The 27,681-nt window shown below is 24.9% G+C and overlaps 1 protein-coding gene across 15 annotated transcripts; it reads right to left on the bottom strand.

The window, feature by feature from the left end:
- Positions 1–660: 660 nt before the first annotated feature.
- LOC132922674 (PDZ and LIM domain protein Zasp) lies at positions 661–27,681 on the bottom strand. Of its 15 annotated transcripts, none has more exons than XM_060986307.1 (16): positions 27,356–27,677; positions 13,153–13,304; positions 11,057–11,243; positions 10,850–10,998; positions 10,691–10,791; positions 10,044–10,251; positions 9,698–9,886; positions 9,007–9,115; positions 8,519–8,560; positions 7,661–7,760; positions 7,043–7,078; positions 2,499–4,425; positions 1,904–2,090; positions 1,710–1,830; positions 1,505–1,620; positions 661–1,400 (listed from the first exon to the last, which is right to left on the bottom strand). In XM_060986307.1, the coding sequence occupies exons 1-16, from the start codon at positions 27,461–27,463 to the stop codon at positions 1,323–1,325; spliced, it is 3,810 nt and encodes a 1,269-aa protein (XP_060842290.1). In that variant the 5' UTR covers positions 27,464–27,677; the 3' UTR covers positions 661–1,322. The 15 variants fall into 15 exon arrangements, with proteins under 15 accessions (XP_060842290.1, XP_060842293.1, XP_060842299.1 ...); XM_060986310.1 differs by lacking the exon at positions 10,044–10,251 and adding an exon at positions 10,453–10,582 and having other exon boundaries at positions 27,356–27,676; XM_060986316.1 differs by lacking the exon at positions 2,499–4,425 and adding an exon at positions 2,187–2,283 and having other exon boundaries at positions 27,356–27,673.

Raw genomic sequence — 27,681 nt, 5'->3', positions numbered from 1 at the left:
AATTAAAAGCATATTATTTTTTTATTACTAAACAAAAAAGGAAATGTTATGTTTAGTCAATCTATTAATAATATTATAGTATAATTCAGAATCAACGTATCAACTTATGCAGGTTCAGTATAATATTAATTTAACACGTTCAAACTGCGTGTTCTGCTCTGTTAACACTTCTGATAAAATTATACCATACAAAGAATTTACAATTTTAAATCTTAATATAATAATGTAATTTGTTTATTTTTAATCAATGTCCAATATCAGAATATTCACATATTATGTAAATAAATGTGTGTTCGTACAAAATAATGTAGCTTAACGTACCAGACAGTGCTCAAAACTGAACGCTACCAATTAAATGTTATTAAATATTATTGATATTGATCACTAAATGTGACTTAATAACTTCATTATAAAAAAAAATATATTTTAAATGTAGGTTTTTATATAAAAAAAACTTGGATAAAATGCCTTAAAGGTACATGCTTTAATTGTTTAAACCAAGATGATCAAAATCGCATTTGGGGTGGATGGATATGTAGGTTCTGAAACCATGAATTTTTTTTAGGATATAACATTTCATTAAGAGATGAAAAAAATTGTAGATACAACCTTGAAAAAGATGAGCGGGTAAATAAATTATAACAACAACAACAAAAAAAATAGATAGATACATACCTAGGTACTATATATAATAATTTAAATGGGTAACATGTATATTGTTTAGGTAAAAGCCAAATAAAAATATTACAACAATTATTTAAATAAATCATTAAAGGTAACACACATAACAAGCTAGACTGCATACAGTTCAGTACTTTAGTAGTTCAAAAATATATAATACCATAATTTAATTAAAATTATTCTCTATAGTAAAATATTTTCGACGAATAAAGAAATATTCAATTTATTTAAGATAACTTACTGGATTACAAAGTATAACGTTAGAAATTGGTGAAATGCACCTTAGGTACTAAAACTATATGTATGTCGCTTGCATATGTTATTTTAAAAATATTGTTATATAATTTTAAATTTTAATGTGTTTACCTAAATATACATTTGGCTTTGGTATCTACGTAATAAGTAATAATTAATAAATAAATGATTAAGTTTATGCCTAAACTAATTTTTTGGTACAATTTTGTTAATTAAATTAAAACAAGCATCGTCTAAAGTCTAAAAATGTATGGATTATTTAAGCTAAAACTAAACTAAAAAATAAATAAATGGTTTACAATGAAATGGTTGTATACGTCAATAAAAATTGTTTGGTAAGTTATCAATGATTATTCACAATGGTCAATTGATGTATGCGATTAATATTAACGTGCGTGGCTCTTGCAGTAAGGTCTTCCTCCTTTTGCATAGAAACTCTGCCCTTCCAAATTTACCTTACATTTCTATAAACATTTATTAACATTTTCAACAAAAATTACATAATAATTGTAATCATTAATTAACAAGTTATGATTAACTGTAATGAAAATGAAAAGTAAACACGTACCGAGCAATTGAAGCACGGACTATGATAATTGCTATTTAAAGCTTCGACCCAACGGTCACCCGCCTCAATTGGAAAACCACAAGCTATGCATTTAGTCGTGAATAATTCATTCCAATCTACAATATAGGTAGAGAATAATCAAGATATTTGTATTATAACAATAAAATGTTAATATTAATATTTTTCTATCTATATAATAACTCACCATTTTCACAGTATGGAAGACTATCTTCCAAAAAGAACGGGCTGTTACCGAAAAGTTTGCCACAATATGTACAATTGAAACATTCGGGATGGAATTGTTTTCCAATAGCATTCAGACAATCCTATTATGATAATATAATAATCATTGATAAATTATTTTTTAATGTAAAATCAATCAATAGATCAATACGTTACCCCTTTAATTTTCTTAGAGCACTTTGAGCACACTGGAGCGAGATATTGCTCGAAACAGTATTCGCAGTACAGGCCATTGTCTTCCTCCACAAAACCAATGTCCTGTAATGGACGTCTGCACTTCTCATTTGTACACACGAAATGTTCCGGACACCAAATTTTTCCGAGAGCGGTAATAAATGGTCCTCTGTTTAAATAATAAAATATTAAATAAAAAGGTAATTTGAAACTCTAGTATAAGTGCAGAAACTAGAAAAAAAACCAAAGCAAAAAGCTAACAAACCTTGTGATTTGGGTTTGACAACAATTACATTCGGGGTTTTTAATGATCTTTGGTACATTTTTATCGGTGTCTTCTGTAATTGTAAGTTTTCCAAGTCCTGGGAGATTATTAATAACCGTGAGAAGCATACAAATAACAATTACGATGTGTTATAAAAATCAAAATATTGTTAAATAAAACAAAGCCGGTGCTGAGTTGTTTAACACTTATATCCACTATTTTTCTTACCTTGACCAGTTGGCCCAAAATAAAACTATAAGTCTAACTATTGCACACACACAAACAAATACCATATATCACAGTATTATTTACCTTATGTACAAATTGCACTGCCCACACAATGGTACTCTAGCACCTGGGGTCAAATTTTGTGGGTTCAGCACTCCACGACCCCTTCTAGGTGCTGTAAGACCCGCCGAAGCACCAGTTCTTCCAGTCGGCTGACCACCTATATCGGGTATGGGTATAGGTGTTGGAACACATTTAGGTTGTTGTTTTTTAGTAAGACATGTTAATTTTTTAGATAACAATGCGGCAGGTAATGATGATTTAGGCATAGGAGTGACCGGTTCTACTAGGGTATCATTAATTGAAACTTGTGGTGTTAATGGTATAGATTCTTTATAGGATTTAAGTGTAGGAGTAGATTTTGGAGTGGCAGCGACAGACGTGCTATTAGATGAAACGGGTTCAGATTTACTCGATTTCGTAACATTAGGATCAGTATTGTTAGATTTGTATGAACCACCATCTAAAGAAGATGGCTCATAACCTAAGGCAGGAGCAACTTTAGAATGTACATGAGTTTCTTGTTTTAAAAACGAAGCGTTTTTTATAGATGCCTTTGGTGTAAATGTAGATGCTTTTTCTTGGATTCCTGGACCTATTAATTTTGTTGAAGACTTTTCAGAGGGTGTAACTCTATGAGGATTTTCTGGTATACTTTGTTGATATCGTGGTATATCAAATGGCTCATGGAGACCTGAAGCGGTGAACGGATGTCTAGGTAAAGACTTAGAAGGTTCAGGTATTTCGTTTATTCCTTCATCTATTAGTTCTTTAGGCTCTTCAAGTTTGGGATCATCAAAAACTAGTTCTTCTACATAGTCAAAACTAGATTCGTCACGGTCGAAATCTCCTGCTGCTGTGGATAATTTAAGCTCATCCGATACAGGGGGAAAAGATTTTAATCCTAAACTAGCAATTTGTTCTTCCTCTGAATCTATAGCTGACGCGGGTGAATAAATTAACGATCTTGTCATTAATAAAGGAACCACGGGAGTTTTTTTATTGTACCCATGCATATATCGAACTGGATTGTTCCCTACATGTCTTGACGGTGTATTAGATTCGGTTAATTTATAACTACGATCTGGAGCTATTGCTAATGCTTCTGTCATGGTCATTGGTTTTTTTTCATCTACAGAATTTTCTATTGGATTTGTAATAAATTCTGAAGCGTCCACAAAAGTAGGAAGTGGAGAATAACTTCTTTCGGGAGCAGTTTTTAATGCGGCGAGCATAGGTGATTCTGATCTATTTTCTTCTGTTTCAATTACCGGTTGTTTTGATTTGATTTTAGGTTCAATAATAGTAATATGAGAAATTGGTTTATCTTCTACAATATCAAATATTTTGGTTTTTGAACTATCATGTTCATCAGCATTTTGAACATTGCTCGACTCAACATTTTGAACATAATTTGATTCAACAACTTCTAAGCATTCAACAGTTGAACGAGAAATTGTGCTTTCCACTTGATGAACGGTAGAATTAATTAAACACTGAGATTCGATTTCTACATTCATTTCATGCTTTGGTTGTGGTGTAGAGGTTTTTGACCTACTGTAAATTCTATACTCCTGTGGAATTTCTGGTGGAAATATTACCAAATGAGTAGGTGAAATGGATCTGACATTATTATTTGGTGGCAATAGAGACCGAATTTCATGAGGTACTTCTGAAGTAGAAGTTTCTAGATCATTGTAATTTTGAATTGGTGATTGAGACCTATCTTCTTTGGATAACTCTATTAACATTTGCGTGGATATTGAAGCACTTAACGATTGTTTGCATTGATTTAGTGTACGACATACATCCTTAGCACACGATGTAGGACACATACTTGAGTCCGTAGTTAATGGTTTAGAAACCACAGGACAAAATGCAGAACCGGTCGAAGATTTGGGTTTTAAGAAAGGTAATCTTGGTTGGGAGTTAACAGAATTTTTAGACTCATCTAAGGTTAGTGTTTTAAGGTAAAAACACAAAATAAACATTTAAATTAATTTTTAATCTAATATAAATTATAATTAATAAAAAATTAATAATTTTGATTAGAAAACCTATATTGGCTATACAATATACGTGATATTTATCAGATACATACGTAATCGTACATACATTAAATTATTTTTGCAAATCATTTTTTAGAAATGTCCATTTTAAAGCCTATTACAAATAATATTAAAAATAATTGTACGTTTTAATTTTTTTTAAGTATTTGAGAGTAAAACCTATTGTTAAACAGTATCTACTTAAATATTTAAATGCAGTCAAAAACTGGTATAAAATAATATTTTCGAATTGTGGTGATATTTCATGATTTGTGAGATTATTCTACAACGTTTTAGTAAATTCAGGCGATGAAGGAGAAGACGTGGTATTAGAGAAAAATGGAATAGCCTTACTCAATTTAACAGTACTAGGATGATTACTTTTGTATTTGAAAGAATTATCCGTAGTTGAAATGGACTTATTAATATTTGATACAACTTTATTATAATTATTTGAAGATTTGTTTAAAAATGACGTATCACTTATTAAAGTATTTGGTGTAAATGTTGATACTTTATTTTTAATCCCTGGCCCCATAGACCTATTAGCCGTTGATAAATTATCAGCAACTGATATTTGTGGTGGTTTTGTTATGTTTTTTTGAAATTGTGATTGATTCAATAGCATATTTTGATTTGATGTAGTAAATTTACACTCGGGTAGATTTTTTTTGTGTTCTTCAAAATTAGGCACTTGAGTAATAAATGTCTCATTGTAATTAGATTTACTTTTAATTGGTTCATAGGGGCCAGAAATCGATAATTTATCAAAAGACATTTCAGATGATTTCAAACCTGTTATTGGTTCTTTTTTAAAATGTACACTTTGTATTTGTTGAGGTAATTCTTTATTTTTTTGTAACAATATTTCAGAAGTTTTATTGTTATATCCATGCATGTATCTAACAGGATTATTTCCAATGGGTCTTGTTGAATTTTTTATATCAGTTGATTCAAAATTAATATTCTGAGTTTGAAAATTTGACATTGTTTTATTAGTTTCATTAGTGGGATCTACCATTGGAGTTGGCAAGAGTTCAGAAGCATATATAAAAGTTGGCAAAGGCGAATAACTTCTTTCGGGAGCGGTTTTCAATGCAGCTACTAACGGAGATTCTGGTCTATTTTCATTTTCTACAGGTAAAGATACCCAAAGTGCAGGTTTAATAATTGGTTCAGTAAGAGCAATTGGTGTAAATGGTCGATCAGGAGCAATTTCCATTGCCATACTTATTGGCCCTTTGGAACCGTGAAATCTAGGTAAGCAGTTGAGTTCTATATGTTCAGAATAATCATCTGGATATCGAGAAATAACATTTTCTAATTGAGATTTAGTTTTAAAAGCATTCGTCATAACTGGATCATCCATAACAAAAGTTTTATTTTTCGGCTCTGGCGTGTGTGGCTTAGAGTATGTACGATATTCAGACGGAATTTCAGGAGGAAAGGTGATTAATTGATTTGGTGAAATTGCTCTCATATTATTATTTTCTGGCAATAATGATCGAACATCATGGGGTGCCTCAGCAGAAGTAAAATCTTGACCTTTATCATCTGGAATAGGTGAATGGGGTCTCCCTTTTTTAGTAGATTCTATTAATAATTGATCTGCAATTGAGTCGTTTAATGAGTGTTTTAATTCAGTCATTGTACGGCATACTTCTTGAGAACAAATTGATGCACGTTTTCCAGAATCATATAACACTGTCTTAGATACCACAGGACAAAAAGCAGAACCGATCAATAGTTTTGGTTTTAGGAAGGGTAATCTTGGTAAAGAGTTAGCTTTGTATTTAGGTTCATCTAAAGTTAGCAAATTAAGGCAAAACACCAATGAAAATAAAAATTGATTAAATTGCTTTCAGTTTTAGAATAAATTTACATATTTTTTTTAAATTATAAGCAAGTATTTGATAATATTATCTATACCAGCTACTTCTAATTAAAAGGACAATAACCAAATATCCTGTTACTAATATCTTAGTGACTTATTGTAAAAAAAACACTTATAAATTTTATGTTCTGACTTAATAATCTATAAAATTATTTAATTCAAACAAAAACGGTCAATTAAAAAAAAAAATAAGCTTTTAAAATCGTCAAAACCAAACAGAAGCTTAGAATATTTGTACATATATTTAAGAAGTGAATACAACAGAGAAAGGGCGTGGTTTAGAGTTGAATGTTTTTATGTCTGAAAAATTTAAAATAATATGACTTGAATTATATTTTATGAGTTATCATAAATAAACATTAGTACTTTAACTCGTTATTATTAAAAACTATATTTTTTTAACATATAAAAACCGTTTTTGCTTATTTTAAAAATTTATTTCTATAACAGCAATTAACTTTTTATAATTATATATTTTGTTTCAATTTAACCCAGTCAGAATATAATAATTATATTAACTACTGTTAAAGAACCAATTCCATAAAATATAAATTATGGAATGGTTTTTAATACCTGTTACATCTATGCACATCAAATATTATGATTAGAACTAATAGTATTTTTACCTGAAGAAATAGATTTTTTCAATTGAGAGTTGAAGCCTACAAAATAAATAATTATACAATTTGTTTTTGCGTATAGACACTAATGGTTTTTTAATATAAGATTGGAATTAAAATTTTTATATTTTTCTAATTTTAATCTAACGAAAACAAAATCACATATAATTGTGTATTTTAGATAAAATATTTATTTTCTACATTTAAATGTTTCTTAAATATGTGTTTAATATTGTAGACACATTCTCTGTATCTTAAAATCACTGCTATTTTGTTAGGTAATAACTAATAAGTTAGGACAGTTAGATATTTCTAAATAATAATAATTAATATTGATAGATTACCAATACAATTACTTAGGTATGTCTAATTTAAATCGAAATATAAATGATATTCCTTACTTTCAAATTTAGTTTTTATGATTTATACTTCAACAATAAGCATATTATATTCATTTTGTTGAAATATATTTTAGTACCTAGGTACTTATTCATATATTTATTTACTGCTTCTAAGATTTAAAATATTCTATATTATACTTGTATAAACTCAACACCTACGTATTCAAATGGCGTCCCTAAGTAATTAAAGTTTAAACACATTATAAAATAGTTAATATCTTACCGGTTTGAACTTGGTTATATCCACTAGTGAATATCGGAGCAGTTGGTGTTTGTTTTGGTGCTTCATATGGTTTAGCATTTGAAAAAACTTTTGACGGAGTCTGAAAAATTATTTATTTAAATAGTTTGTTGGGTTGTAAATATAATGGGAAAATAATATTGTGTGCAATAAAACATTGTTGAAAAATGTTGCATTTTTTAAAGCATTAATGACAAAGATACAGCGTGTTTCAATATTTTAACAACCTGTAGTCAATTATAACAATAGTACAATACACAAATATACTACAGACAATACAGACATTGTCATACTGCTGGCACGAGTAATACACGGTGATGCTTTTAAGACATACTGTAAAATCGAAGCTTAGTAACACAGTTTACATTTGTATAGGTTTTAACTGCAGTAGTGCAATTGTGCAACCTTTAAAGTATAACGTAACTATTCCCTAAGACTTATTAATAATTATTAATTATATTTTTTGTGTTGGTATGTTATGTTTATTACAAATTTATACCAAAAGTTTATTTCTTTCATTTGTAATCATTATTGCTATTTTTAATTTTGTGCCACTACGATAAACTATAATTCACGACTACCATAAAATTCACTAATAAGAACTATATCATCTGTATGATGTAAATCAATAAGCGACAACAATAATCAAAAACATTTTCATCCAACCAAATAATAACAGTTAACTAACTATAAAAATAAAATGTAAAAAAAATATAAAAAACCTCATTGTTTAGTTTAATAAATGCAAACATAAAAACGTTTTAATAATAATTTCACTTGATTTATTATCAACAACGGTTAGTATTGAAATTGTCCACGTTATATAAAGTATTGGTCTACCTGCTGTTTGGGGGCGTTTACATGACTAGGAGCTTTTGGAGCCTGTATAGTAAAAATATTTTTCATAAAATAAAAATCTTCAATTTATAAGAAGTATAGATTAAATCATAAAAACATAACAAGAAGTTAAACATCTCAACATTTTAAGTAATTATGTCTTTACATATTTTGTGATAGATATATTGAGTTTAATAAATATAATAATTAAATCCAGTCACTTCAAATGTAGACTACAAGAACAAGAACAATGTATTTTTATCTTAATACATTTTTATAGTAATTTTGATTTTATTAATAACAACCCGATTAATTTAACTAAACAATTATAGTCAAATACTATATAAAACAATAGATAACAATTTAAATTGTATAAATATAAAGAATGCTTAACTAACAGTGTTGATCTATTTTTAAAATATAAAAAAATTTGTGTTTTAGCTTTTGTAATAAAAATATGCATTTATATAGATTTTTAAAATTTAACTTACGTGGAATGGTATTGGCGATAAGGTACTTGGTTGTGGTGATTGCACAGATTGTACGTCCTTTGATTTATTTGGTATTATATTGAATGAACCTAATGGTGGATTTGAGCCTCTGTTAAAAACAAAACCCGGTAGAAATAGTAATTAATAAATTTACGTATAACATTTTTTGGTTTATTTGATTGATCCATCACTAACATTATTTAAATTATAATATTATTTGAAGTTAATTATACTATAATTAGTGTCTATGCCTAGTGCTTATTGATTATGTTTACGTAAAATACAATATTAAACGTAATAAACTAAAAACTAAAATATTATCGATTTATTTGATTATTTCATAGAAACCTAAAAAAAATATATTTTTAAAGATATTTATGAGATTAATAAAGATTCATTGTTTAATTTACATTATTTACGACATTTATTCATTGATTAATTTACCTACAAACAAAACAAGCCTATAACTATCTATATTCTGTAACTACTAGATTTAGTATCAACATTTGTTGGTAAGCCGAAGAAACAAAATTAACCTCCTATTGGAATTATATTAATTATAACTAGAATAAATATTGATTTGATATTTGAAAAGTTATTGATATAATATTTTTACTTTTTGGATTTAAAAATATCGAGATACAACATACACTATCTAAATAAAATAATTCCATTATAAATCATTACTTACGGTGCTACAGTAACTGGTTCCAAATTTGGTGTCGGTGGATTTTGTCTGGCAACCATTTTAGCATGAATGTCGCAATATAATTTGTTATTGATATTGAAATAGCCCACGTTTTTCAGAGACGATCCACAAGTGGCGCATTTAAAGCACTCGACGTGTAAACTTTTATCTTTGATGCGTACGAACACACCTCTATATTTAAGTTGAACATTTATTATTTATTTAAACTAAAATTGAATATTATAACAAACAAATACTAAATGTATTAGTGCCACGCGTGTTAATTTGCAAAAAGTGGTTTCGGGATAGGTTTAAAGATGATGATCAAGGAAAATCCATTGAATCTTACATAATATCGTTTCTGCAATCACTGCACTCAATACGCTTAGCATTATCCTCGAATTTGTCCACTTCTTTCAAAGGAGAACCCAAGTAGGGATCTCGTTGTTCAGGCATGTGCATGTTTGCAGCTATAGGTGTTATAGGGCGTGGTGATGTAGCACGGCCCCCTATTGCATGGCTTGAAGCCGAGAAATATGCAAATTTCGATTGTAGGTCTATTATTCCAAAATAAAATACATTTCTTAGCCTCTAATTTCCGAAATATTAAAATCATTGATTTTCAAACTTATCTAAATATAAATGATAACAATAAACTGAATAAGTTTTCAAGATCAATTGTCCACCCTACCACATTGTCTTTTTTAAAGCGTCACCATAAGCACCAAGCACAATACACAACATTTCACATAACTTACACTATGAGTCTCTCACAATCGGCGCAAATATTTTGATTGGGAGCGCTTTGTGGTGCTTTTGGCTCAGGTGCAGATACATGCCGCGTTGCATTTTTGTTCATCGTATCGACAACAACATTTTGATGAACTTCTGCGTATATAACATTTTGAACGTTACAGAGAAAGAATACGACAACGGAATTTTCTTTTTATATCTTTATTTATCTGCAGCTACGTATATATTATATAGATATTTTACCTGTTTCTAAATCCCTTGGTTCTTTATCGGCTTCTTGTACCATTTTAAACACTTCACTTTTATTAGCTTCGTAATTCTTTTCATTTTTCTTAAAATTGACTCTGTAATTTTTTTAAACATAAATTATTATGCATTTAAGTTTGTGAATCATCCACCAACCCTAATACTCCTCCAGCTAATACTTCCGCTTGAGCTGTAAGCGTCTCAGCAATATTCTCCTCACTGTAAATACCTACTGGTGTGTTGTACTGTTTATTTACAATAGCTTTAACAGTTCCAGAATCATTATTGTATCCACTCGAATTAACCTATGAAAATGTCCTTAATGAAAATAGACCTATATAGTCGTAAATTAATTATATTTACTTTAGGCGATGAAGTTCCACTGTATGGCCGTGAAACAGAATTGTGTGAAGAACCAAATGCAGGAGATTGTGGTCCAACTTTGGCCAACGATGTTTTTGTTAATATTTGTGGAGATTGGGATAGGCGGCTAGGCACTGGACTAGGTCCAACAGGTGTTACTGACGGTTTCCATGTACTTGTTCCACCACTAGAACATTTATATTTAATGAGTTTTACTAACAATTTTTTAATACTTATAATAACTTTTTCGAATATGTTAATAATTATTAAACATAGTTATAGAATATATAATTAATTATTTACTACAGAAATTAAGTAAATAATAAATAATAATAATATAAATAACTAATATATTATGATCGTCACAAAAGAATTAAATAAATTTCAATTTCAATAGTGTCTAATAAAAATACTTACAATACTTACATACATATATTTTATACTTAAAATTGAATCCATATATTACAACCCCTTAATTAAAAAAGATGAAAATAATACTAGGTTTAATTATTAAAAAATAGTTTTAACTCAATTAAGACATTTTTAAAAGAAAAAATATTATCAGTATCGTATTCTCTAATTATTAACCCACGTGAACACGAACAGTATATATAATATATATTATTTATAAAATATATGCATGTAATATTTTTCTTCCGCGTGATTTATCCAAACTTGGCTATGATCCGAAAAAAGTATTATTTTCAGCAATTTCAAAGGAATCATTTGACAAGAAACATTAATGGTTTACTTCCTTTTAGAAATAGAATTCACAAAATATATCTCCGGACATATAAATTTGGAATCAAACCAACCACATACATATAAACATAAAACAATTCAATGTCATGTTATATTCTGAATCATTTAATTTATAGATGATTAGGTAGTAGATTTTTAAAGACAAAGACATATACGATTTAAGGTACTAATAGTATTACAAAGCTTAAAAAAATGCTCTTAAAAATTGCTTTTAATATAATCTTAAATAAAAATGATTTAACAAAAATCTATTTATATTATTTAAATTTACATAATTTTGTATTATTGCGATTGATTTAAGTCATAAATAAAACCATCTATCTTTAAATTATATGGCTGAAGTCTGCACGTGCATGACAAAAATGTCGTTCGTCAAGCTGTTGTGCTTGTGTGCAGTTACCAGTGTCACCACCGCATTTGTCTAGTACATACATGTAAATTTTTTAAAAACATAATACGTAATTAAAAAAATACATACAAGCAAAAAAAAAAATACCTATTTAGTTTTTTTTTTTAAATTTAATGGGATATTATATTTTATAGAAATATAATATGTTACATCAAATTATGATAATTATATCCATTCTTATAAAATATAAAAAAAATGATCAGAAAATGAAAGTTTAATTTTAAATTTTTTGTTTATTTAACAAATGTTGTAAGTGGAAAGCATTGGTAATTCATAAAAAAATGCTATCTATTACATTTAAATTCTCAAATGATTAGTAAAGATAGGTACTAGTTTCTTAAATAATTTACTCGAAAATATTAAACACTATTTATACGTGTCAAAAAAAAATATTTAGGTACTTATCTGTAAGTCACGCAAAAACTGTGAGTTTGAAATTCAATTAAACACCAATCAATACATTTTAGAATATCTTTTTAGATTTACGTCTCAAGTTTTCAACATAGTTTAAAAAGTTACTTACAAGTATAAATATTTATTTAGGACATTATTTACTATTATTATTATTTATTCCATGAGACCATGCATTATATAATAGAAAGTTACAACACATAATGTACCTATATTTTAATTAGTTACAATATTCTCGATTTTATCTTTTTAACCTACATTTTATTATTAATATAGTATATTTTATACAAAATAAAACCAGAAAACATCTATTTCAGATCATAACAAAAATGTATTTCATTACGTATCATTCTATAAAGTATATAAGTGGTGGCTATTGTTGTTGTCATTTTTGATTAAAAAACAGAACAACTTCTCAGCGATGTAATCGTTACAATGTACATGATGCGATTTGACAACAATAGTATATAGCTAAGAGTTAATGCAGAGTATTAAAAATTATGATATGCCTTACCGTTGTATGGTCACTTCAAAAGCGTTTCCAGCTCCCAGGATAACATCTTGGGCATCCTTGTGCTTCACATCATATACATCTTGATTATTGACCCTGACCAAGGCGTCACCTACTTGAAGACCAGCTTTCTCAGCTAAACTGCCAAAATTCACCTGAAACAAAACATACGGTTTATGTTATTAGACGTATTATTCATATGTGGACAATTATCGGTATAGTAAAAATTAAAATATTATGCTTCGTCATATTTATACATTTTATGTATACAATAGAGATTTACTTGTTTAAGATTACCATTGTTTAGTTAAGCCACCAATTGAACAGAGTACTTCAGCAATTCAGAATCATTATAAAATGTGCATGTCAGATAGATAATAATAATGGCATAGGTCATATGATATTATAATATGCGTTATATATTAAATAAGGAATGTAAAAGTATAATATTCAAACAAAAAAAACGAAGTTTATATCTACGAAAGTTGAATGAGGCAGCGGATTGGGGATCTTTAAATGTACAAGCAATGATAGATGTTTTTCACAGATTATATCTACATATTATTTTCAATAGGTAAATTAAAATATGCAATAAAAATTTCGAAATATTAACTTAATGTACCTATATATATATATGCGATCGAATGACAACTAATAAACAAATATTAACTGAACGTACAAAAATACTAAAAATAGATAATTTAATAAAATAAAATAAAGTATTTGTTACAATTATCATTAAAGACAAAAATAAATAAATAAAAAAGTAGAAAATAAGTTGTTTGAAAAACAAAATATACATAATGGAACTAATTTTAAAATAGAATGGTGGTACCGGTACCAGAAATGGTGATTTATCTTCATATATTAAATTATGGTATTCATTGAATAATATAAAACAATGATGGAGAAAAATATATAAAAATGTCGGATAATAGAATATAAATATAAAAAAATACAAGATTATTACAAATATGGACATAAGAAAAAAATACACACAGAGCCGTGCCGCGGGGGGGGCTAGGAGGCATGCGCCCCGGGCACATGGTTTAAAGAGGCGTCAAAAAAATTGAAATGTATAATGATAAATAAAATAGGGGGCAAATATTTTTAATTTTGCCCTGGGCGCCAAATCTTAACGGCACAGCTCTGAATACACAATTCGTCTACAGAAAATTAAATATTATAATATGATATATCATATCGCACTATTACGTGTACGGATGTACCTAAGTATAATAAATAATATTATTATTATTTATTAATTTTGTATACTATTGTAATTGTATTATTGTATATTTTAGTTTATTAAAATATCTTATCATTTCGTTTAAAGTATTTTCATTAACAGTTTACTTTATAGAGTTTAAAAACTTTATACTTTTTAGATTTTACTTTATTATTTTATAGTTTATTTCTTTGTAAAACCTAGAATAAATTAAATTTTTTTCAATAAACATATATTAACTTTTATTTCAAATACAATCATAAATGAATAAATATTTTATTTTTATACTAAACTTAATTACATTTTTTATTGTTTAAAAAAAGTCATTCGACTTTATTTCTACTTGTTTAAGATAGTATATGTTACTCAAAATTTAGTAAAGTTAAATGTTGTTTAAAAAAAATTATTATTATTTAATGGATAAATATGGCTATATGAGTAAACATTTAGTGACTTGTGGTTCACTGAATGTGATAAATGAGCATATAGTTTTATGTTCATAATACAGTGAACAAACACTGTAAAGTATTGTATATATTATATATACAAGCATACATACATTATGCTATAATAATATAAAACTAAAATAAAATTTCGATGGGCCTGAAAAAATATGAGGTTAAATAAAAAAAAAATTAAAAATAGAGTGTCTAGGAAAGAATATAATATTGGAAGACGTTCAAAATGAAAGAACTGAAAGTAAAATTATAATATATACACACATATACACACAAAAGAAACATCTAAGGAAATACCATGCAATTTAAAGGATACATTATTTTTCATATTTCATAAATGTTTTGAAATAAGAACAGTTAAAAATCTATACCTACATTATATAATATACCATATACGTACACATACATTTGATTTTTTTTCATCTAATTGCGATTAATAAAATATGTAATACAACGACAGCGGGTATTCCAGAAGTATGTTTTTTTTCTTTGAGAATATAATATTGTTAACCGATTATTATAAAATAGTTGTACTGTAAATCGAAGAAAAATGCTGATATTTTAATGCACAAACATAACTATGTTGACCTAAGGTATGCGACTTCGTTATCGTAACATTTTTTTAACTCGAAGTTAGTCTCTGAAGTAATAATATGTAATTAAAGATTTCAAATGACACAACAATGGTAATAGCCAATAAGTATTATAGGAAGATACTTTAAATACCTAGACATAAACGGTTAAAAGATTATATAACTTTAAATTGTATTTCTGCTGAATACTTATTGGCTATTTTAGACATAAATAAAATTATATATATGTTATATGTATATAAATTGTACACCTATATCATATATGATAAAATAAATACAAAGTAGATAAAACACATATAATTATTATATTTCACATGTACCTAATACAATGTATAGGTGCTGTATGATAGGTATGTTTAATATTAAAAAAAAAAAATTTTAAGTGTACCTATATGGCTATATACACTTCGCCATAAATCAAAGGTTCATTAAAATTAATTTTGAGAATTAAAGTATTTAAAGTATATCATCCTTTATTTCTAAGGATATTTTATAATTTATTTATAATATTATTAGTAATTCATTTTTTATCACTAAAACGATTCATTGTACTTATATTTACCAAAATCATCACATATATTATATGTAATAAATAATACTATTATATATTTATATATTGTATGTTATAATGTTATATTAATATAGTATTATTTTTATTTTTATTATTATTATTGTTATTAATTTATAAATCAATAAAGATTACAGTAGAACGGTCTAAATATAGACTCATAAACACGTAGTATAAATAGTTAAATAATAGATATGTAAATACTAAATATAATAAAGAACAATTTTAATTTTTTGAATTACAAAAAAATAATTACAATTTTTACTTAAATTTGAATATATACTATATATTCTGACTAAATCTCAAGTTTATCAAAATAAAAACTTCAAATATTTCAAATATCTAAGTAAAATAATATTGTTCATTATTACATATTTTTTTCAAATACTGTACAAATAATTTATGGAAATAGAAATCTTTTATTGTATTTTTCAGCTAACTTAATAAAAATAATTTTTATCGACACATATATAAAAAATATATTTCAAGTTCTCATAAATTGCTTGAGATTAATCTAAATATTTTGAAAGTATCACGGGCTGTATAAAATTATAATTTAAATAATAATGGGTTTTTAAAATTCTGCGATTAATATTTTTCGAGTTATAAACAAATAATACAGATAATGAAAATAACCCGTTTTATATATGTTTAAATATCCAATGTCACAACATCTGAACTTCAAATGCTCATAAATAATGTATATGTGGCTTTACTCTATTTTTTTAAATTTCAGCAAATATTAAGAATCACTGATTAAAATTATAAATTTAAATGTAAAAAAAAAATTGTGCCAAAAGATTTTTAGTATTTGTTTTACTTCTTTAACAAAAATTTAAGAAAAACTTTATATTAGTAATTATATCTTTATTTCAGGCTTTTTAACCAAGAAAAAATATGTCTGTCACAATAAAACTAAATAAAAAACAAATTGAAAATGTAATATGTCTATTAATATCTTAAATAAAGCCATAAAATTTACCATTTAATGAAATTATATTGTGTCTGATATAAATATTTTGAGAACATTTAAATTCTACGGTTATTTATTTTTAAATTACAACAAAAAAACAAATTCGATTTGGTTATAAATTGGTATTTTAATATTTGTATTTATAAATATTCTTATTTTCCATATTTTTATCCATTTATATGATCCACTATCCACTCCCAGTACTAACTAGATCCAATTTTCTACCAGAAAACACTCTTAATTAATTGTACAGTTCCGAAATGTGACGAAAGATATATAAAACAAAAATGGATATATAGTAATTATAAAATCAATACATTCTTCACTCTACTCAAAATTTAAAATAATTATTAACTAGGTAGGTGTACTTACATAACGACATTTATATATTATTTTTAAAATGTAAATATTTATTGAATTAACTATTTATTTCAATACCTCAAGTCATTATTTGTTATAAATTTAAAATTAAAGAATACAAGAACTTGAAGAACTAAAATCATTTTCTAAATTTTTAAACTCAAAATATTAAATTTTAAATATACTGTGTTTTAGTTTTAAAATCGGTTTTTATAAATACACGAGTTATCAAATATATACCTAAATTTAAATACCTAGTCTAATATGTAAATATGACTGTATGTGTTAAAAAAAAAAAATGAACAGAATTTTCTTTCATTTAGGTTTACAGCACGTAAAAAAACCTTCGATATTGTTTGAATATTTACATACCGAACTCAGCACGTAATTAAACGCCTATTGTTCTCCTTTAATAATGACTAATGAGTATGTACCAAAACCAAACTATATGTGCTGTATAGCTTGCTATAAATATTATTACTAGGTACTATATTATACCAACAGTTTAACAGATTGTATGACTAATAATAATTCCGATTTTTACTTTAAATAATCAAGGAAAGGGCGTAAGGATAAGAAGTAAAGATTATGACCGAGAATATAATAGCATCATACATTTGTTCATTTAGTAAATATTCATAGAGATTTTAATTTTAGTAATGTATACATTATATTTTGAATTAAACAATTAATAAGTACGGAATATGAACAGCCATTAAACCTAAAACTAAATAAGGTAAAGATATAAAGCTCGATATAAAACATTGATTTTGGATTACAAATGTAACAAAACTACTTATACCTCATTAATTATTATGAATTAGTATAATAGAATTTTAAAACCTCGCAGTTTATCATTCTCCTCCCTCCAATACAGTTGTTTAGTATCGTTTTATAATGTAATTCAAGTTAAACTGTAATAAATTAAAGTTCATAACAAATACAATTAAAAACTATACAGCTTATCTATGATCCAATTGCAAATTATAGTTAAAACTCATTTAAAATATTTTTGAAATCGAATTTTAATGCCTGTTGATATATTTTTTAATTTTTACTTTGAAATGGACAAAAAATACAACATTATTAAATATTTAATATAGTAATATTAATGTAATAGTAATGTCTATTATTAAGAATACGTAGATACTATAATAACGTTTTACAAATGTTAATTTTTACTTACAAGTGGACATAAGAAAATATCTAAACATTAAATAAAATGTTAGTTAAATATTAATGAAAAATTATATACTATATTAGTATCTACCGACTACCAGTGAATATAATTATATTCGCTTAAAATAAATATCATGATAATTGATAACTATCATGGAAAATGAATTTTATTTTGATCAAGACAGAGACTTAATTCCCAAAACATTACTTATATAAATTAATACTAATAGATTTTAAAACTTCATACTCATTTGGTTATCATTTATTAAATGGCCATTAATAAGATAAATATAAATATTTATAATTATAATATATATATAATATTATATTAAATTTGAATACCAAAAGTATTATTTTAATTGTTTTATAATAAGTCATTATATTATATGATAATAAATCAATATAAATTATACAATTATGGTCCATATTAATTATAGTTATAATATTGTTGACAATGTAATTTACTGTTATCGATTTTTATTTTTATACTTCAAAATAATTACGGAGATGACCTTAACACTTTCTTTGCTAATAAATACGTTTTTTTAGGAACCACTTGAAATGTATCGCGATTGTAGTCGCTATTGTATTATATGTTAAATACTAAAATTCTAAATAAACTACTAATCATTATAATATTTTAATGTTTTGATTAAATGTCATTATCATTTCCTCATCCTACTTCTTGATATTATTAATTATATAAAATAGTACATAAATAATTCATAAGTGTTATGTAGGTATTTGTGAACACTTTTTATAGTAGACAAAATGCTTAGATCTTCATCTCCGAGTGTAATTCTAGAAGCATATATGGACCTACTAAGTACTATTATAGAGAGGTCAAAAATAAAAAAAAATAATAAATAAATAAATAGGAAAAAACAATTTTAATGCAAAACCATATTTTTCAACGACATTTTGTTATAAATTAAATACTGCTTTGTGACAGATTTCAAAAAATCGTACATATTGCGTGTATTGAAATAATCTTGCTAAATATTAAAAATATTTTACTTTATGAAAACAATGTAAAAGTTATATGTGATTAAACAATTATAAGAGAGTAAATAAAAAATTGTAAAAGTTTAATTTTAAGGTAAGGTATAAAAAAACTTATATGATAATTTTATTTTAGATTAAAATATAAAATATAATAAAATAATTAATGTAGTACTCTGTTTACATTACTATTACCACCATTCAAATTCACAAATTAATGACATACTTGTACAATATACAAATAAACTACCTATTTACTTTAACGTTGAAAAAAAATATTGAAAAATTAAAAATACCCTATATTTTTATGGTGTTAAAGTAATTCCAACATATTATAATATGTTTCAGAGAAATTCGCTTAGAGTTTTATTTTTCAACAAGACTGGAAATATAAATCGTATCCAACTAAAATCACTCAAATTGTAATAAATTCAACTATGAGAATTATTTATTGCAAAACGTGTTAGCCGATTAAAAGCCTAGAATAAATATCTTAAATGTATGTAAATTGTTTTTACAAAGAAACACATATGTTTATTGCAGATATACTCAATTGAAAATTTAAAAAAACAAATAAAACAGTTGGAATTTAACAAATTATGCGATTATATCTTAACAACTAGTTTTTCTAATACTTTATATTTGAGTCACGTATAACTAATTACCTATCTCTATTGCTGAAAATTGTTTATATAAAACGAAATTCATGTAAAATGTTTGATCTGTGCATATTTTAAACACAGAGAAATGTATTATCTATATACAATAAAAATTAGAAATTGGCATGCCTAATTATTTATAAAAGCCATAATCTCAATAAGTGTTCAAAACAATTGATTCAATTAAGAAACGTATTTTTACGAATCACGTATACCTAATATATTAGGTAAATGTGTAATATAATAACACAAAAAAATAATTATCATGGATAATAATAATCACATTGTTATAGAAACTTAATATATTTTGTAATCTGTATTACTATTACAGACTTTCATTATTTATTAAACACAGAATCAAAATGTTTTAGATATAGACATATCACATTTACATACATAATATATTATACTACTCAGTATTGTGTATATAAGATTAACATTTAGACAAAAAATTAAACATATATTCTGAAATAAAATTAATACTCTCTTAAAATAAAATATTTTTATGATATATTATACCTTAGTACCTTAATTTCATATACAATTTGTAGTGTTAATAAGACAGTTTTTTTTTAAATGTATATCCTGACTTAATATAAGTTTCGTACCTGTAAGAAAGATCCAATAAAGACATTTCCCTACCACTTTTTTAGAAAATAAAATCTTTGAATGTAAATATTTTCATAAAAATATTATTTTTTAATACATTAGAATATTTATTTTAATTATCCATTCTTCAGCGACAATAATATAAGTTATAAGTTGACTATACATATTTTTAAATTCTGAAGTGAACGATAATATTGTAATAGTTTTATAACATCATAATGATGATGTGTTTTTACTGTCACCGCATTTTGAAATTAAAAAAAAAATGATTTTATCTTAAACTTTCTAATTTGAAGGTAGTTTCTAGTAAATTGGTAAAAATGTAAGGTGCTTTTCAAAATAATCGGAAAAAATTTTAAAAAAATTTTACGAAAAAAAGAGAGTATTCAACTGCCAACATCACTAATTTTCTAAAAAAAATTTTTTTTTTGTAGTGAATTAAAAATGAATAAATGTATTCATTACAACTTGAAATTTTCACAAAATATTTATATCCATTAGGATTTTTTAAACACAAAATATTTTAGCTGTTTTTTTAAACTATATTAGATATTTAAATCATTTAATTAACTTCTTAAATATTGTTTTAGATTTTTTATTTCCTACAACGAATCTACAAAATGTTTATACTCTTATAATAATTAGTTAATCATGCATATAATTCATAGAAAAATATTACATTAAAATGAAATATTATTTATCAAACAATAATAATATGATTTGTGAAACATAAAAATATAATATTATTCATTTTATTAGAATAAATAATGATAAATAATGTGTTTTATAATGATGAAATATTTGGCTTCATTCAACCAAATGAAGATATTTTATTTTTAGGATTGTTGGCATTACAACATAGCATTTTTGTCCACAATGTAAGTTTTAGAAAAATAGTGCGAATAATAATTTAAATTTAACTCTAACAAGTTGAGGTAGGGTAGATTTGTTGTTGTTGACCTTGACCTATAGATAATTTATTTAAATTTTAAGTAATTTTTTTTTTTTTGTAAAATCTAATATTTGATATGATTATTATTAACCATATTTAAAATATTTGCTTAAATTTTTAATAATATTTTAATACCTAAGTATTAATATTTTTTACTAGTTATCAAAAGTAAACTATACTCTTTTGAATCTTATATTATGAATGATGTTATTAAAATGCACACATATATCATATTTAAATTTTATTTGCATATTGTTTATATAACTTAATTTACTAAGCTAAAAAAAATATATAAACAAAAATAATGTTTAATACTATCAAAGTATCAAATATATTTATTTAAAAAACAAATAAATATATACTTCAAATACTTAAGAGTTAGGAGACATTTGTAAATGCGTCTGGACGAAGATAACAATTTTATATAGACACAAAGTCTAAGTTATTTATTTATTACATATTATGTATGCTTTATCTCGTCCTATTAATAAACACGTAGATATCATATATACATATAGGTGAACCCATTAAAAACAAATAAAAATCATTTCAAAAATGTTTTTTTTTAAAGTACACCCATTTTTAGTTTTTGTTTAACTTTATTCCAAACTTTATTTTTAACTATCTACTAGGATTCTGTTAAGCTATTTCCAAATGAATTTTATTGTTGGATTTATTTATATAATATTTACTTGACAGCACAGATGTCTAGAATCTACTATACAAATGGTGTTAAAGCATTTTTCGTAGGTATATGATAGCTGCAGAGTGCAGATGCTTACAATAATTTTTTGAAGTTCCGTAAATTATAAAAACAAATAATCAATTTATATGATGAGTTAAATACATTTTCTGATGTGGTAGAAATTTCGAGGTTATTTAACCGCTAAATGATGTTATATAATATATTATGATCTAGTAAACTTAATTGCTATGACCAATATTTTGCCAAAACAAAATTTGTGCACACTTCACTTTCTGGCATAGCTCCCGAACATTCGAACCGTTCTGCATTGTTTTTCTTAATATCATTAACCCAAAAAAATATATTTCCAAAATATTTAAAATTAACTTAATATTATAATTGCATTTTAGTATATCTTACATCATATTATATATAATCTGTATAGTGATTACTGATTAGTTGTATAATTGTTTATAGATAGGTTTAGTTTCGATTATCATTGGTGAATTTTGTAGATAAATATAATAATAATACATGCAAATTATTGAATATTTAAATAGTCATACTCCTGTTTATTCTAGGGACATATAATAAACATAATCAGAATTCTAAAAATATGTATCTACGTTTTTAACTGTTTTTCATTTGACTTCAAAACAATTTAACAACAAAATCATTAAATTACCTTATTATAATATTATTATTAACCGTTAAGTTTAAATCAATATTCACTCACCTTATATACATATATATATATACCTTTTATATTAACCAATGAATTAAAAAGTATCCTCTATTTTTTTACTTGTTACCTACCTAGTAGTTGAAACAACTTTGAAATACAACAATCCAATTCCCTTAAATTAAAATAATTTCAAAATATCTAAAAATTATAGTTAAAAGATGAAATTTTGAGAAAAAAATAAAAGTATTATCGAGTATCTATGTATATTATATATAAGTAATATGTACCTAATATATACAATACAGTATATACATACAGAAATATTCAAATATATATATTTTTTAAAGGTTTCTATTTATATATAATCATTATTTCGTAACTTGAAGTTGAATATTTTTATGGAAATTTCAACAAACTTTTATTTTTTTAATTAATTCTTTCCGTTAAAATACATATAATGATTATTATATTATACAATAAACAAACCATCCAGTATAATTTTTTTTTTTTTTTTATCGTAAAATTAACAATATATAAGGGTCAATATAAGTAACAGAATGACATCAAACGGAAATTATATGTTGCAAACATATTGTAAACATTCAGATGTTACGATGAATAACGACGTCACTACATCACTTGCGAAGTGCGAACTCACAAATATACAGGTCTATATAAACATTATTCGTTTAAATGTTTATATAATACGTTTGACAAACTCAATAGAGTAACCCATTAAAATTCAATTTTCGCTAAACATAAATATATAATTTAACAAATATTCAGCTTAGTATGATTTTCAATAGTAGGTATTAACAAATCAAACAATAATTAATATAATATAAGAAACACTTTATTATCAAATATATTATAGCAATATGGATTATACTAACTGCTGCTGTCCTTATATATATAATCAAAAGTGCCACGTATTATAAATGTTTAAATACTAAATACCTGCCCACCCATTATTGTATTTTGAGAGAAAGACATATTTTAATTTTTTGGTTACATAATATTGTTTGTTATTTTATTTTGATCACTGCTGATATTTGTAATAAAAGAGTAAGTAGATCATATATTTTGTTTGAAAAAATATGAACACATCTAAAAACTAAAACAATGCATCTCCATAATTAGCATTGTTATGTAATATGTCATATTAAAACCTAACTATTGCCTTATTCGTTATTCATTAAAAAAATGTCGTCCATCGTATTAATAGTAACTATAATAATATCTATTCTCTGTCTCACTTTGAGCAAAATATACAATACATTAACTAAATTAATAATTAATATCTCATTATTAACTACGCTAAATATCTACTATACTTTCTAAAATTATTAATACTCTTTTTAACTAAAATACTGGACAAAATAGTTTTAAAATTCTTAGATTTCGCAAATAAAAGATTTTTTTATATTGTAAATGCATTCTCCATAGCAAAATAAAATTATAATTTTATTTTTGAAAATTTAAAATTAACCACTTTACTTTTAAAATTATTGGCAATTATAGTTAAATTGTTAAAATATTTCTGACGAATATTTGTAAACAATTATAGCTATATAGCTACTCTCATTTACTTATATTGAAATCCAAAATAAACAACTGTATTTTTTTATACTACAAAAATTAATAGGTATACATCTAATATTCATTTAATACATTTTTTAACACATAGGAATAAAGGTCGCATTTGTAATTTTTATTGTCCACAACAAGTAAACAGTGTTAACGTAATAATAATAATAATAATAATATATACAAGTGTCGTTGTTTAAACAAGTGTTTTGCCATTTGTGAACGAATATAAGTTGAAATAGTTTTTGTTACATGTTACCTATATTCTAATTTCTAATAAACTTTATACCGTTTAAAATATTTAATTAATTAATAAACGACTATCCTAAAACTTATAAAATTAATAAAATATTTTAATATCTAATTAATATTTGTTATAATCAACTATCCATCGAGTATGTATAAGTTTTAAATATCTTATTTATACTATCTAACTTCAATATACCTACACAGTGTAACTAACAATCTAACACACATATTATGCATATTTCAAATTACGAATATTTTAGGTTAGAAGTTCAAATCATTTCATTATTATGTTTTACAATTTAAGTAAGTACATGGAACATATTTTTAGATACATTATGGTATTCCAACTAAAAAGATTTTCAATAGTTTAAACAAAAATTTTTAATACTCATATTATTATTACCTATATAATATACTTCAAATGGTTGTTTATCAGAATATGTAAATTATAACATAATATTATCATATAAAATAGTAGATACGTTATTAATTTAGTTATAAATATGTTAAATATAATTTATCTACACATAGCACAGCTATAGGCTACAACTGTTACAAGGAAACTATTAAATATTAATACTAACATAAACAGAAACGTGTTTATTCCCATAGAACCGAAACTTCTTAGAAGTTATAGAAAGGTTAATTATTAAAGGTATCTGTATAAAAAATTGAAAAATTGCAATTGTTACATAGTCATTAACTATGTATATTGTATATAAGTGAATTGAATTTTTAACATCCTCAACAAAAAAACTAAGTATAATAATAAATATAAATAATATAATCACAATATTATTATAATTAATATAATATACTTTGCATTTATTTTCAATTATCTAAAATAGCCCATAGAGCCGTATTATGAGCTATGACCCAATCTTGAATTATGTATACAAATATATGTACGTATATATTTAACATAATATTGTTAGATGCATCTTATACACAGCCTATAGAGGTCATTGTAATCGTGGGAGAATCGTGATGTACCAGTGCCGCAAATGTCATCACGGACATAATAGATTTTTTCGGTTATTTTGTTTCTGCTTGACTGCCAAACCAATACACCACATCTAAGATAATTATCCGTGCTAATCCTCTGAACCATAAATTTTATATTCTCAATTTTGCAATAAAAAATACCAAAAATGCATAGTTTCAAGTTTGAATATAATAAAATAAATTATGATCAGTAATCAGTATTAAATGGTAAATTGATTTGTTTTCGAATTGAATTCGTGATTGTCGATTATAACAATTGAACAACTTGTGACAGTGGGAAGTTTGCCCAAATAACAGAAGGCTAATACGCATAGCTACATAAATAGAAAAGACTCAATACTCGTATGGTAACTTATACTAATGGAATGGTCTCAATACTCTCAATGCTTCGAGTCCTATTGAATGGAATTTCTATTGGAAAAACTATAGATAAGCACATTTACTTGGAAATTAAGATACCGGAGTAATAATTAATTCATTAAAATACAAAAACAAAAAAAATTGAATAATTAACTAGGAAAGTAATGGGATGTAGCTATACTAATACGATTAATAATACATTAATACATAATAACTAATATAGTAAGCAACTGTAAAAACACAATTTAAAGGTCAATTTAAATTGCTGTAAAATATATCTATTTAATATGCTTCCAAATAGGTACTTCACTTAAATAAAGTGAAATAAAGTATTATAAAAGTAGATTACTCAAATTCATTCATAATTTAATAATCCTTCACTTTGCCTATTTGGCTATTTATATTTATACGATGTTTGAGCTTAACCTAATTTAAAAAAATTAATTAAGTACTATATATCTGTACATATTTTTGGAATATCGAAATTCTATGTTTTCTATGTTTTAATTTTTTTTAATTTGTAAATCCGCCTGTATTATTTTCAATCAAAATTTTCATTAAATGGGTATGCAATAAAAATCACTATATTTAAATATGTACTATAATTTTTAAACTAAATTTCATATAATAGTAATAAAATCATTTTTATTTAGGCATGTGCAAAAATTTTTAAACTATAATATTATACTTATACTATATTATTTACTAAAATTAATATTTAAATATTGATCTGATTTAATTTGATAGTATATATACCTACCTATGTTAATGTTGATTAGCATATCATTAAAACTAAACTTTTAAAATTTAATTGTATAATGTCATAGTATAACCATTATATAAATATTTATTTTTCTGAAATAAATTACAAATATATTATTTATTTATAATATGTGAGTAACAATTTCTTATACAAAGTAATTACAATACAATCATAACATTTTTAATTTTAATGGACAATTATTGTTATTTAATACTGTTACCTAACCACTATACACTAATCGTTAAATTATAAATTAATAATTAAATCAAAAAAGAATTGTTTAAATCTTACCTTTTGTATAAGCAATGGTGTCCCAAAATCTTTGCCTCCTTGTAATCTAAATCCCCACGGAGAAGATTGATCGTTCCTGGACAATTTCAAATTTATAAGCTGAGCCATTTAAATATTTTAATAAATCCGCGATGTCACAAAAAAATTATTAAGTACGTCGGTAAAAAAATTAATTCGGAAATACAAAATAACGATCTATTATGAGTTTTAGCCGTTATTTATTTTAAATATGTGTCTAATTATTTTCGTTTATAATTTCCCGACGTTAATATTAATGGTCAACACTCAACCGACGTGAGCCAAGACTAATGCATTTTTAGAACAGA

Source organism: Rhopalosiphum padi, chromosome 2, assembly GCF_020882245.1.
Source record: "Rhopalosiphum padi isolate XX-2018 chromosome 2, ASM2088224v1, whole genome shotgun sequence".
NCBI classification, from domain to species: domain Eukaryota; kingdom Metazoa; phylum Arthropoda; class Insecta; order Hemiptera; family Aphididae; genus Rhopalosiphum; species Rhopalosiphum padi.
Note: the sequence above shows the minus strand (reverse complement) of the source record. Positions and strands in the feature narration are given on the sequence as shown.